The 14,288-nt window shown below is 43.6% G+C and overlaps 3 protein-coding genes across 3 annotated transcripts; 2 read left to right on the top strand and 1 right to left on the bottom strand.

The window, feature by feature from the left end:
• Positions 1-5,610: 5,610 nt before the first annotated feature.
• Positions 5,611-11,089, top strand: PGRI_002500 (uncharacterized protein; the record flags this gene model as incomplete). Its single annotated transcript, XM_040787963.1, has 7 exons — positions 5,611-6,014; positions 6,071-6,117; positions 6,172-6,333; positions 6,388-6,412; positions 6,468-6,992; positions 7,039-9,109; positions 9,155-11,089. 7 exons carry the CDS (start codon positions 5,611-5,613, stop codon positions 11,087-11,089), a joined length of 5,169 nt encoding a protein of 1,722 aa, XP_040651735.1.
• Positions 11,090-11,229: 140 nt separating this feature from the next.
• Positions 11,230-12,760, bottom strand: PGRI_002510 (Major facilitator superfamily domain, general substrate transporter; the record flags this gene model as incomplete). Its single annotated transcript, XM_040787964.1, has 4 exons — positions 11,230-11,321; positions 11,368-11,541; positions 11,598-12,617; positions 12,667-12,760. 4 exons carry the CDS (start codon positions 12,758-12,760, stop codon positions 11,230-11,232), a joined length of 1,380 nt encoding a protein of 459 aa, XP_040651736.1.
• A 560-nt stretch (positions 12,761-13,320) lies between these two features.
• Positions 13,321-14,267, top strand: PGRI_002520 (Taurine catabolism dioxygenase TauD/TfdA; the record flags this gene model as incomplete). Its single annotated transcript, XM_040787965.1, has 2 exons — positions 13,321-13,390; positions 13,438-14,267. The coding sequence occupies 2 exons, from the start codon at positions 13,321-13,323 to the stop codon at positions 14,265-14,267; spliced, it is 900 nt and encodes a 299-aa protein (XP_040651737.1).
• Positions 14,268-14,288: the final 21 nt, after the last annotated feature.

Here is a 14,288-nt window from a genome sequence, read left to right on the forward strand (position 1 = left end):
CGCGAAATTATTATTTTCTAAATATAAACTGTAAGGTTAGATTCTATATCTAAGGCTACAATATATACTAAAGGAATAAGCCTGTATAATACGTACCCTATAGAGAATTATAGCTATCTAAGATACTAACTAACCTATAGGAATAGATTACTATAGACTTCGTTATAAAGCTACTAGTCTTAGAAGGACACGATATAATTATAGTTATAGTTAATAGGCTTACTAAATACGCCTATATGATTCTGACTACAGAAACTATTAATATAGATTAAATAGCGAATATAGTCTTATAATATATAGTTATAAACTATAGACTACTAGCTAAAATCATATCGGACAGAGATAAATTATTTATATTAAATATATAGTAATCCTTTGTGGATTAGATAGGTATTAAGCTTAGACTCTCTATAGTATACTACCTGTAAACTAATAGTTAAACCGAAAGAGTAAACTAAACCCTAAAGTAGTACCTATGATACTATATAAACTACTAATAAGATAACTAGGCAGGACTACTACTAATAGTATAATTAGCGTATAATAATACTATTTACTCTATAACCTAAGAATTACTATTCTTTACTAATTATAGGTATAACCCTATAGTTTATAGATAACTAATTAATAAAGTAGCTATAGTAGAATTAGCGAGACTAAAGGCTAATAGGCTAAAATAGTTATACCTATAACTATCTAGAGATATCGACTTTGTTAATCTATAGATAAAGAAGTATTACGACTAAAAATACGAAAAAGGACCTAACCTAAAGGGGGGAGAAAAGGTTTATCTTTTATACTGTAATATTAAAACCAAGCGACCTAGTAATAAATTAGACTACCTATGGTTAGGACTATTTAAAATTAAAGAAAAACTAGGATTAGTTAACTATCGCTTAAAGCTACTAAAAAGCATACAAAAACTCTATCTAGTATTTTATATCTTATTACTTAAACCTATACTAAATAATGCTAAACTTGCGATAAATATAGAATTAGAGAAGGAAACCGAAAACGAATATAAGGTTAAAGAAATCCTAGAAATAAAGCGAATAAGCGGAAAGCCTTACTACTTAGTAAGATAGAAGGGGTATAATACCTCTAAAAATACTTAGGAACCTATCGAAAACCTAAGGGGCTACCCTTAGCTAGTTTAATAGTTCTACTAGAAGAATCGCTAACTAGGAAAGATAGGTCTATCCCCTCTAAGATAGAAAGGGATAGGGGACCGAATATCTAGGTTAGAGTAGGATCCTCTAACGTAGCGGTAAGGGCTTAAGTATTATACTTATTGGTGAGGCGATCTAGCTTAGTAAGATCCTTAGCAGACAGAGGATCCTTAGTATCTAACTGCTCTATTAACACAGAATTATAATCTAATATCTAATTATTCTAGGAACGTAAGAATTAGCGCTATTTACGCAAATATATTATTTTTATTATTATATCTATTTACTATTTTTTAGCCTAGGTAAGCTCTTTATTAATTTTCTACTACTTACGTAATACCTTTTACCACTTAGTTTCGCTATAGAACCTTTTAGCATATTTCTAACCCTAATAAATACATTCGGTATAGTTACAGTACTTAGGATCCGCTATATAAGAGATACTATAGAAAAAGTAATATTTATAGGGGTATTTAGTAACTAAACTGTTTATTAGAATTAATCGATATTAAGTAAGTCTATTTTATTTACAAGTCGCGTTATTAACCGGTATAGTATAAAGGGCATATAACTAGAGAACGAGAAAAAAGGGAAAAAGAAAAATAACTGATATTACTTACCTAAGGGGTAGTCGATAGCTTTAAAGGGCTTCGAGAACGAAACCCTAGGGGAGGGGGAGATAATATTACAGAACTACCCGTTACTAATTAATAGTACCCCACTGGGTATATAGATAGGCTACCGAGAGCTAACTAATCTATCTATTAGCAGATTATATATAGTATCTAATACTCTAGTATCCCTAGGTATTTAGGAAAGAGAAAACCTATTTACGCTTAGTAAGCAAAAGTATAATCAAGCCTAATTAGACTCCCTACTAAGAGGTTTCCGGTATGTATATACTTTAGGGTATCAGATATTACCTACACTAGGAATCGCTATATACAGAACTAGGGACACGTAACCGTGACTCCTACGTCGACTTAGAGAAGTATACGCAGGAGTATATAGCGACTCTAGCGGTGACTCTAGGGAGTCACGCTAGGAGTAGGAATCGAAAGATATATAAGGACACTCATTTATATACTTAGTTTAGTTCTTCGTCTTTAATTATATATTGTTACTTGTGTTTACCTTTTGGACTACTATGACTCTTTACTTGATTATAACTTAATAACACTCACGAGTAGACCAATACCCCGGTATAGATCTACTCGGCGCTCTCACTGGCATCGTTCCTCGATCTCTCAACAGGACTTAGGCTACAGTAAGGCCTTGCAGGCAATAGCTCAGTTGCGATAGATCGTTGACGTTGGATACACGAGGAGTATTAAGGCAAGTATACCCGGAACCCATCTAACCTAACTGTGACCAGTTAGCAGTGCGTAACAATAGATAGGATATAACTTACTCGTTATATCTATTAATAAGTATCTTTACTAACTAGACTGCGACAACGCCTACGAAAGTGGAGACACTTTTAGCGTCGCCAAGACATATGCGGGCACTCTTAGTAGGGTGGATACTGCCAAGAACTAGTTATATACATAAAATAGCCTAATAGGGTAAATTCTGCATTAATTTTGCATAACGGTAGGCGATGGGCGTCAAATTTCAAAAGGCCCACGGGCCGTGGACACTTCCTAGTGCCCATGGACGGGCGATGTCGCAGTCTATTACTAATGTAGTAACGGGCGAATAGCTTAAAGTATTAGTAAAGGCGTTACTAGTATTTATTATATAACTAAAGTAGTTTCTTTCGTAATATTTTAAATATCTAATTAAAAAGTTTATATAGATTATCTGATCCTCTAAAAGAAGAAAGTCTATATAATCCTCGTTCGATTAAATATAATATCTATTCTTATATTATTCTTAATTATAAGATTTTTCTTAACTAAGTAAGTACTTACTTTCACTAATAATATTCGATAATAGCGATACTTTTTAAGGTCTTAGCTTAAAGTTTAGAGGGAGTTATCTAAGACTACGAAAATATTCTAGTCTAGCTTAAGTTTCCTCGTAAAAAATAGGATCGGTCTAGTATTAGTACTTATTAGTTTAAGCCGGATATATAGGCGTAGGTGCTATAGAGGAGGTTAGATATAAAGACTAGGGTAGAAAATTTATATTATAGGAAATAATAACGTTAAGGTCGGCTTAAGGCGTAGGTAACGAGGATAAGAGAATAGGAGGTATAAGGATACCGGAAAGGAGGGAAGGCGAAGTATCTTATAGGCGCTTAAATAGACTAGGCGAAAAGGGAAGGGAGTTAGATTTAGCTGAAGGGGAGCTATTTTCGGCGTCGTTTTAGTTACTAGTAGAAACGAGGGGAACAACTGTATAAGTCGAGCGTTAACATTAGGACCGGAGGATGACTAAAAGTGCTAGGCGGGTGCAGAATAGTGGTGTTACAGGGCAGTGGGCGGTTAAGGGGCGGCTAGACGTCTAAAGTTACGGGTGGAAAGGCAGCCGTTTCTGGCCTCACAAGCGGTCATTTTCGGCGTCAATCCCACAGGTCCTCATATTCTAGTTGTAAAATATACGACGGGTCGTCTTACCGATCTTGCAGCTTTATATGTTGTAGTAATTATTTTCATTTTAGAATCATTCTAATATGGGCAGCAAAGTCACTAGTTGAGATTCAATAGAGCAGCAAAAGATCTTTTTATCTGATAGACAATGTGTAGGTGCCACCAACTGGCTCACTTAAATGATAGCGAAGGAACAATTCCACTGGTGCTTTCTCTGTATCTGCAAAGCTCCATATTTGTGAGTATTGCAAGATCATCCCCCTTCTATCATACGAAGCCTGAATAACCCTCCCCTGTTGATCACCCAAGAAAGAAAGAACCAGAATCTTCCTAAGTCTTAGATATTACCATACTATGATATATTATGGAAATACTTACCGGATGAGTACGGCACATGCGGAATGGTTTATGATTTGCTCGAAGGAGCATTGTATACACGATAGCTCTCAGCTCATGTGTAGTCAATCCCCGATTTATATCAGTAGGACGAATATCCGAAATACATGATATGACCGAATGAGGCTTAAGAGGGCGATCAGCGTATCGGTAATGTTCGACCACTCGCCACGTTTTTGGCTTTTCATACCCCTCCATAGTAGGAGGATCGCCTTCTTTGTAGTCTGGGCTATAAGCTATTAGTTCTATATATAAGCCTATGAGATATATAAAATAATTTGGGGTCTACTTACCTCCAATATACTTGGTTCCTAAGATGTTCAAGCGTGAAGTCATCGGAAGGTCCTTGCCTTGGTATACTTAGGTGAGAACTGATAAGACGCTCTAACCCCTGGGCTTGGTTATACGCCTCGTTCTCTATCAGATACAGAGGACGATCGATGCACGAAAGATTCTCAAATATGGGAGCGGCTCCTGGGGGATATTCTAGCCGGCCCATGCCCTTCACGATAAAATCTTGTATGGTGCGGATATGTGGTATATTTAGGTGATCCTCATACTCCTTTTGTACCCTAGGAGGGATAGGATACTTTTCGAGGAGTCTTTCTGGGTGTGGCTGAAAGAAGCACGGGTTAAATTTGAGAGTTCCATTTTCATTCAGGTCAAAGGGTACTTCAAATGTTTGGATTTCAAGTTTCTCAAGGTCTCCATGGGAAGGGAAGTCAGGCTCAAAGTCTTTAACTTTCTGAAAGAGGGACCTGAGAAAAGTAGATTGAGCTTGTGATCCAGCCATTTTGAAGGAGAAGGTGTTTCTGAAGGAAAAATAGAAAGAATGGAATTAAAGAAATGCGTGATGTAGGCTGGAACCTTGGATGCTATGTATTATGTATGTCATTGCTTTGTGGGTTGCCCCGGAGTACGGCATTTTTCAACCGCCGCCGTGCCAACCCATACAATTTGTTTACCGCCTAGTTCACTGCCTCGCTTTTCAGCTGCACGTTTCCTTAGCTTCCTCAGCTTCCCCTTTTATTCTCATTACAGGCAGGCTTCTACCATAGGCCTAGAAGCCTATCGCACCCATCCTTTTGCACTTATGGAAGGATCAGATGGGGATCGAGCATCCGCCATAATGGCAGATGAATATAACTTTTTAAAAAAAAGGGAGGGGGGGGGGGGAAGAAATCAGATAGTAAGAAAAACTTGAACTTGATTCAGAAGAAAAGAGGAAAAGGAGTAGCACCCGACACGCCCTAGCTACTGACCACTATTCTATCCCGACGCCGAGTAGCAGATAGGAACGCTGTATAGGACTGGATCAAGCTGAAATGAGATTATCCATTGGCATGTCATCACGTCCCGCACTATGCTTGATTGGGCTGAGCGCTTCGCCATTCTAGCTTTGAGGCTATGCCCCGCATACGGTCACATCGGATTCCGCGCAAATCTGTTTTTTTTAATACCCTTTCTAGCCCGAAGGTCTAAACACCAACCAAAAAATACCAGACGAGACTATGGCCGAGCTAGTGGGGCTTCTCGCCAGTATCGGTGGCCTTATCCAGCTTGCGGGACAAATCACTAAACTCAGTTACAGCTACGTATCAGATATCAAATCTGCTCCAAAAACACAAAAGCTGTATCTCCAAGAGGTGTCAGCGCTCACAGATGTGCTTTTTCGGGTAGAAAAGGCTATCCGAGAGACAGAAACGACCGGTTTAGAACTGCCCTCCTGCCCATCTTCGCTCAATGAAGAAGCTCTTCAAGAGTGTCGGCGCCAATTGTCGGTCCTTCATCTCGATCTCGACAAGCGACTTCGCCGCCTCGTATGGCCGTTTCAGGAAAAAGAGGTCAAAAAGTATATTGCCCTTTTGCATCGCTATCGATCGCTCTTTGCCGATTTTCTTTCAACAAATATGATGTGCGAAGACCTATCTCTGCAAGGAAAACACTTGGAAGTAAACTAATTTGCAGCAGGTCTGTTTCCACTGCTACGTACAAAAAGGTTGCAACAATCGACCAGGGTAATGTCCTTTGAATGGCATGAATCCTCGTAATAGCTCTAATTCACACTTTAGAGCAAATTAGGCAGTATCTTTACTCGCTTTTCCCGGTATCAGATAATCTTCTACGCTCTAGGCCAAAAGCTTGTCCTGGAACTGGGAAATGGTTTTTGGACTCACAAAATGTGGAGAGCTGGCGTACCGGAGCCCCATCACTGCTCTGGTGCTACGGAGCCCGTACGAATTCTTTTTGAATATTTCCTATAACGTTCAAGAGCTAACCAATAATAGCTGGTGTTGGCAAAACGTTACTTTCGTATGTACTGCTTGAAATCTCCTAGTCATGGTTCTGCAATGTCTAACACAGCTAGATCAATCACCATTGACCACCTATGGGATAAGAAAATAGATACTACAAGCTTCGTGGTATATGTATTTTGTCAGTTCTCATCCCGGGAGCAACAAAGCCTCACAGCAATTTTGCAATGCATGATCCGACAGGTAATCGAGCAAGCAGATGAAAAGGTGCTTCTCACAATGAAACATCTCTTCGCGGACCCAATGAAGCAGCGTGAGGTTGCAGGACTCGCTGAAGCATTTGCAACAGCATGTGAGCTAAAGTCGACCTACCTTCTAGTTGACGGACTAGATGAAGTGGTTGGAGCAGATGGCTTGCTCCCTTATCTATCTTCCTTTATCGGAAGTGGGTGCAAAGTAATGGTCACGAGCCGAGACCTCAGCCATATCAGGAAGGCAATGGATCTTGCAACCAAGATGGAGATATGTTCGCAATCGGAAGATTTAGAGATCTACATCGACTCCCGTTTTCAAACGAACGAGCTTCCTCCGGGGGCACAAAAGTTGATCGCAAAAATCACGGAAAAGTCGGGGAATATGTACGAACTACCGTTGGTAACTTAGTACAGCGCTGACAGATACTAGGTTTTTACATACCAAGCTGATTCTGGATGAGATCTTAGATCTCACTACCGTTCGCCAGATGCAAAAGGCTCTGGAAAAACAGTCGACGGGGTTGGATCAAGTGTACCAATCAACACTACATCGAATCGATATGCAACCAAGGGCAAGAAGGGAACTTGCTCGGCGATTCATCGGATGGGTTGTCTTTGCGAAGAGACGTCTCAAAGTCGATGAAGTGATTCATGCCTTTGCCGTTGAAGATGATGAGGATTGTATTGAAGAAGATAACTTCGTCAGCCCTGATCTTCTTCTTAGATCGTGTGTTGGTCTAGTGGTGTTACATGATGACAAGACTATTGCAATGGTCCATGCGACCGCTTACGAATTCTTCGCATCTACGGTATTGTTACCACATGAGATGGAGATCGACATCGCACAGACATGTCTACGCTACCTGTGTCTAAGTCCGTTCAAGGAAGGACCCTGCACAAGTCGCCTGGAGATGTCTCGCCGCTTCCATGAAATGCCGTTTCTAGATTATGCCTCGCGGCACTGGGCAAGTGCGGACAAAGAGCTCAAGTCACTTGTTCTCTTTTTCATTTGCAACGAGAGGCTCCTCAATGCCGCCGTTCAAGCATTGCACTTCCGCAGTGAGCTCGAAGCTGATCTCCTGGACCCCCTTTTTGATTCAATCCCTCAAAACCAAACGGCTTTGCATGTCGCCGCTTATTGGAATCTTACCGGAATCCTGGGGACATTGATCGAGTCAGGACTGAGTACATCTCTCGCCGATACTCATGGCTGGACACCTCTCCACTACTGCTGTGCAAACCGTCATTTTTCCTCAGCTGAACTTCTCGTGAGAAGTGGAGCGGACGTAAACGCCGCAGACAATCAAGGGTGGACCCCTCTCTTCTGGGCCTCATTCACTGGAAGTTTGGAAATTGTTCGTCTTCTGTTATCCGAGCATGCAAATTATACACAGCGTAGCAAATACGGCTGGACGGCATTGCACTGGGCTATATCCCGCGGCGAAACCGGGGTGGTCTCGGAGCTTGTGCGGCATCATCAATCGCAGTTGTTGCGTGTTATCAAGGTTGACATTCGGACGCTCAGCGTCGATGACCTGAGGCGATTCAACACACCGGAGAACACTTCACCAATCCAAATAGCAGCTGAGGGCAACAATACTTCCATATTCGACATACTTGTGGCTCAGTTCGAAGCACCTGATTCTGCCGAAGAGGGAAATTTCCAGAAGATCTGGTCCAGAGAGAGCTTCAAAGTCCCTGTTTCTCAGAGCGCATGGCAAAACTCGATCAAGGCACAAATAAACGGAACCCCAATGCCCGGACCGGAGTCAATTGCTGGAGAGACATACGTAGAGCAGAACCCGTACACGTACTTTGAACATGAATTGAGGAAGGAAGATCCATCAGCATGGAAGTCAACTCTACTTTGCTCCGCCATCCAAGATGCTGATTTCCAGGCAACAAAACTATTCCTCGAACTTGGAGCAGATGTGAATTACATATCCGAAAATGGATCGCTGTTGAGGGTTGCTACGCGCCAACGAGACCCACGTTTTGTACAAGTTCTGCTGGAAAAGGGTGCCAAATGGCCACGGACTGAAATGGATGGACTGAACCTTGCTATCTCCCTCGGAAACTTGGAAACGGCAAAAATCATTATCGACAGTGGCCTTATTCCGGTGAATGAATTATACGGGTATGAAGCACCTTTGCACGCAGCCGCCGGCCAGAAGGATCCTCAATTCGCGTTGCTTCTGCTATCTAGGGGGGCGCAGATTGAAATCCCAGATTGGTATGACCGGACTGCCCTGGATATCGCTGTCGCGAACGGATTTGTCGAGACAGCACAAGCCCTGACTGATAGTGGTGCAGACGTCAACGAGTCATCATCCCGAAAGTGCCTGATGAGAGCCGTTTTTCTTGGGGGCGAGGATATTCCGCCGGAAAGGAGGGCCTCTGGAATTGAATTGACTCACATTCTGCTTTCAAAAGGGGCCGATCCCAACTTCCAAGACGAAGAAGGAAGGACTGCTTTGCATGTGGCAGCAACGAGTCGCAGTGTGAAATGCATTGAACTCTTGATGGCTGCTGGGTCTAAGGTTTAGACTGTCGATAACACTGGGCGGACTCCAATTTATGCCATGATGGAATCCGTGGAGGAGAACTGGGATGTGGAAGTGGTGGGGGAAACCCTTCGCCTGCTGCTCGGAGGATTATCCGAAGACGCCGTCATCACATTACTCGCCACGAAACCGGGTCAATCCCTGAATTCCGAGTCTTCAGGAGACGACGACGTTCACCGAGACACTCCATTGACCTATGTTTTGAGGCAGCAACATTGGAGTATAGCTCGTCTTTTGATGGCCTTAGGAGCGCAGCCCCCCTCCGGGCCCAGATTTCTGCCTATTTTGATGAATGCAGTCCGCTCCCTTGAATTTCAGATTGTGGAAAGTCTTATTGGGAATGGGGTGTCACCAGGTGATGACGCTGCTTTGGAATTGGTAAGGGGCATTGTTAACAGACTTGGGGATGAGTCTTCCTCTCTACTTTCTTCCCCTAGAAGGAACAATATTACTACGGCTGAAATAATGCGTATGTTTGCAAGGGCAAGACGTCAAAAGTTTCCGAAGCTTCCTCCGAAGGAGATTGTGCAGGCCTCCCAGCAGATTCTGGCTACCCTGGTGTCCACGAGCGCGGACCTGAACTTCTGTGATCTAGAAGAAAATAAGACCCCTCTACTTCTCGCAGTTGAGAAGGTTCCGATTGCTCAGGTCACAGCCGCTCTATTGGAGTTCGGTGCTGATTGCTTCCATTCTTCCGGGAATGGGTTTGATTCCATTTTGACAGCTGCAGTAGTCAACAACACAGAGTCACTGCGTGTTTTAATAGCACATGCCTTGGCCTCGCCGAAGCCGGGGGATTGGACCCAACATTTGGAGTATCAGTGCGAGCTGAGCGACAAAGATATCTTCAACAACATATGCCTAGCATTAAAACGCACTGATAGGCTAGACCACAAGGACTCGAATGGTCGAACACTGTTGCACCACGCTGCAGAGAAAGGGAACCTCGATCTGGTCCTCAGTTTGATCTGCCATGGTGCTCATGCAGATATGCCGGATGAAGATGGCTGGTTCCCCATCCATTGTGCCGCATTTTCATCATATGCCTCAGGTAGGGACGATGAACGGCCCCGGCAGCCTCGCCATGATATAGTACAGCACCTTATGCCGATAAACATGGCGAAGCATCCTTCCCAGCATAATTCCGATGCTTCCATTCATGCTAAAGCCTCCCTCCACGACGCAGAAATCCGTCAGCAGACACTACACACAAAGAACAAAAAAGGAAGCACGATGCTTTCGGGCGCTTTGGAATACAGCGACGAGATCATGTTTCTGCATCTTCTCGATCTCGAGAATGATTTCAACTCTTGTGCCACATTGTCTCCATGGCACCCTTCACTTCTTTATCATGCATCTGTTCGTGGGATGGCAAAAGCAGTGTCTTTCTTGCTGGACAGCAACGTCGATATTGAAAAGTCCGACGACCGTGGATGGCGATCACTGCACGGTGCAGTACGCTGGGGTCAAATCGAGATTGCTGAGAGACTCATTACTGCCGGAGCTAGCGTGTGTGCTTCCACAACACAGTTTCACGAGGATTCTTTCACGTGTTCCCATGATGGTGGGGAATTATGGCATGGTCATCCTCTCCATCTGGCTGTAATGGAGGGTAACGTCGACATGGTTGAGCTTCTTTTGAAGCATGGTGCAGATGTGGGTGCAAACACAGGATGCTTCAAAAGTACCGATGGAAGCATACGTGGCCCGACTGCACTTCATATAGCATTATATCCACAGATATGGCATGTGGAAGACGAGGAAGACCGCCATGAAGAATATTTGAAGATTGCTAGAATGTTGATTGAAAAGGGGTCCTCTGTTGAAGGTGTTTTGGATCAATTGCAGGTGAATGATATTCCAAAGTTTGAAGGGTTTGAGGATGTCTGGGATAAGATTCGAGGCTATTCACCATAGTGCAGTCAGTCAATACTTCCAACCTGGGAAGGTTTTACTTCGACCATATTACTTCAAATTAAATTATTACCCATAAATCGATATGCTATATAACCCCGACCCTAAATTAATTAATGTACACAATACGATGATTCCGTATACTACGCCTCTTCCTCGGAACAGGGCGCTTTATCGGTATCCTCTGGACCGAAGAAGCGCACTGCAAGAGCAGCTAGGAGGAGATATACAAGACCTGTCATTATTAGCAATGCCAACGAGCAATGAGGTCAACGACTTACCCAAGGTCCAGCTCATGTATTTATAGCCGAACATTTGTTTTAGCGAGCCACCAATGATAGGGCCAATCATAGTCCCGAGGGAAGCAGAAACATCCATCATAGAGAATAAACGTGACATGCCTCCCTTGGACCCGAAGATACCTGGGGATCTTTCTTGTATTGCTTTACCAGTAGCTGGAATAGATTGTTCAGTACTGTCGTATTTTGCATATTCCAGAGGCACGACTTACCCGTCAGTTCAACAGGCACAAGACCAGACACAAATGGCCGCAACGTGCCTATAGCAACGATACAAGCTGCGTAAATTGGTTTGCCCATGTTCTGAACGTTCGCCCAAGAACTGTCACCACCAGCAATGCCCATAAGGCCAAACACAATTGCCTGAAGAATGGCACAGAGCACGGTAGGTGGCCGCGTTCCGATTCGATCACGGACCCAACCAGCAACAGGGCCAATAAAGACACCTGGAACGACGAGTCCAGCAAAAAGGAGTCCAGCAGTACTAGGGCCCCATCCGAATTTTTCTTCGACGTAGAGAGGAAGTGTCGCATCGAAGCTCGTGCTGACGGTTGCACCCATGGTGATAATCAGTAGACAGGTCATAACACGACCGTTGCATAGCATTATGCGCCAGAAATCTCCGATTTTGGGTGGTATTTGTTGCTCTTTGCAAGGAAGCAGACTTTCATTCTCTGTTGGACTGCCATTGGCTGTAGATGAGGAAGGGCTGGCTGGAATCTCTATCATACACACGCGTGCAATGAAGTCTATAGTTAGAACCACGAGGGGAACCGACCATGTCAGCCAGTAACCAACCGCCTCTAAAAGTAGTCCAGCCACTGCTGGGCCACTGATTGTGCCGGTATTTGCGCAAGACATCATCATACTCAATGCAAAACCTATATGATTCGGACTGATAGTGTCTGCGACTGTTGCAAAGCCGATAATCCACACAGCAGACCCGGCGATACCTTGCATCACGCGGCCTAATAGTAGCATAGGGACCGAAATAGCGCTGGCTACTATGCCAGTGCCGATAATACACCATGCAAGAGAAAATAGTAGTGCAGACTTGCGATTTGGGTTCTTGTCGGCGAAATGACCGATGATAGGACCGGAGAGAACGGCTAGAGTACCATGCAGGGCAAGAACACCGGAGGTCAACTCCTGAGCTTTTGATGGGTGCACATGAAGGCGATTCCGAATCATTTCTCCGAGGATAGGGACTAGAAAGCCATAGAGGAAGGTTTCTACTTGGTGTTAGGGTATTGCATATAGATTTCATCGGGGCATATATACCAGCAAACAAGGCGATTGCCACGGTCGAGAGAATGAACCACTTGGAGGAACGCCATTTGTAGCCTGTGAGTAGAAGCTTCTCGATGTCTTTCATGTTGACGATATGGTTGGAACTTGAAGTAAAGTGTCCAATGCATTATAGAACCCCATCTGGTTCAAAATGCAGATGTCTTGTAATAGTTCCTCATTTCAGCTTTGCGGGATCGGCCCTTGCATGAGATGATAGCCAATCGAGTATTTACATTCAGCTGAAATTTAATTTTATTTAATTCCTGTTTTTTTTAGCTTTTAATATGCATATTCATTACAATGGGATACTGTCGATCCTCACGGCTCACGATCATTTTTATATTTCCTTTTCCTGACAAAGGATATTAGACACTCATATAACAAGGGAATACCTGTGCATATTACTAAATCTGCATGTCTGTCACACCGTAATGTATAATTAATTACACGCACGTCTCATTTATGTATATGATCAGTCGTAAAGACTAAAGGTAGATCTTTGTCGCCCTATGCGGCACAGGTTTCCACTTGATATTTTCTATTCTAGATGCATTTGAAGCTCTTAGTACGGAGTATATGTAGTTGAGATGCTGGCTACCGTCCTTACCCCCATTGTAATTTTGCTATATGTGGAATTTGCACAAAATGAATCGACTTTTCCGTGCTGTTCCTACAGTCAAAGTGACAACTGTTAGATATTCTACCCATCCTATCCGTATGTATCCTTTGTCATTTCTCTTTCATAATACTTACCATAAGCAGGAGATCTAAGAACATCCAGTCTTGTACCCTTGATCAATGTCTCAAAACCAGCACTCTCCTCTGATGCCTCCCACTTGAGGGCGATACATGAGAACCTCGAGGCTAAAGGCGTGGTTCAAGTACAACTGGGGTTTAGCGACGAAAATAGCACATATCTACAAAGCCTGATATCCAATCTTCACAAAAATCACAACCACGGTCTCCCAATAGCCCACAGCGCCGAGCGTGGATGGTTCTGGGACGTTCGGCCCTCTCCTGAAAGCTTCCAAAGCCATGGACACCAAGCTCGATCGGAAACCATGTCTCAGTTTGAATGGCACACCGACTGTAGCTACGAGGAACAACCACCACGATTCTTCGCTCTCCAAGTCCTTCAGCCAGATCGTTGTGGCGGCGGGACATTATCCGTGTTGAACGTCGACCGACTCCTTACTTTGCTTTCCCCTTTCGCACAAAAATGGCTCTCCAGCTGTAACTACAAAATTACCGTCCCTCCCGAGTTTACGAAAACCGCGGGGAAACACCACATTGTGGGGAATCTTCTCGCGGTAAACCCCGATGGAAATTCCGGCAGTCAATTGCGATTTCGAGAAGATATCACGGTTCCCTTGACTCCAAATGCTACGAAAGCACTGGATGAACTGAAAGAGATTCTATGCCGGGGTGCCCGGGAAGAGACTCTCCATCTAACACCACAAAGTCTTCCCCAGGGATCGATCATCATGATGGACAATCGACGATGGTTACATTCACGCAATGAAGTCAAAGACCCGAACCGACATCTTCGACGAGTCCGATGGGATGCAGCGCCATTTGGATCCAGGGGCTGACGACATCGGAATTGTCATTAT

The sequence above is a fragment of the Penicillium griseofulvum genome (assembly GCF_001561935.1).
Source record: "Penicillium griseofulvum strain PG3 chromosome Unknown contig_79, whole genome shotgun sequence".
Classification (NCBI taxonomy): Eukaryota; Fungi; Ascomycota; class Eurotiomycetes; order Eurotiales; family Aspergillaceae; genus Penicillium; species Penicillium griseofulvum.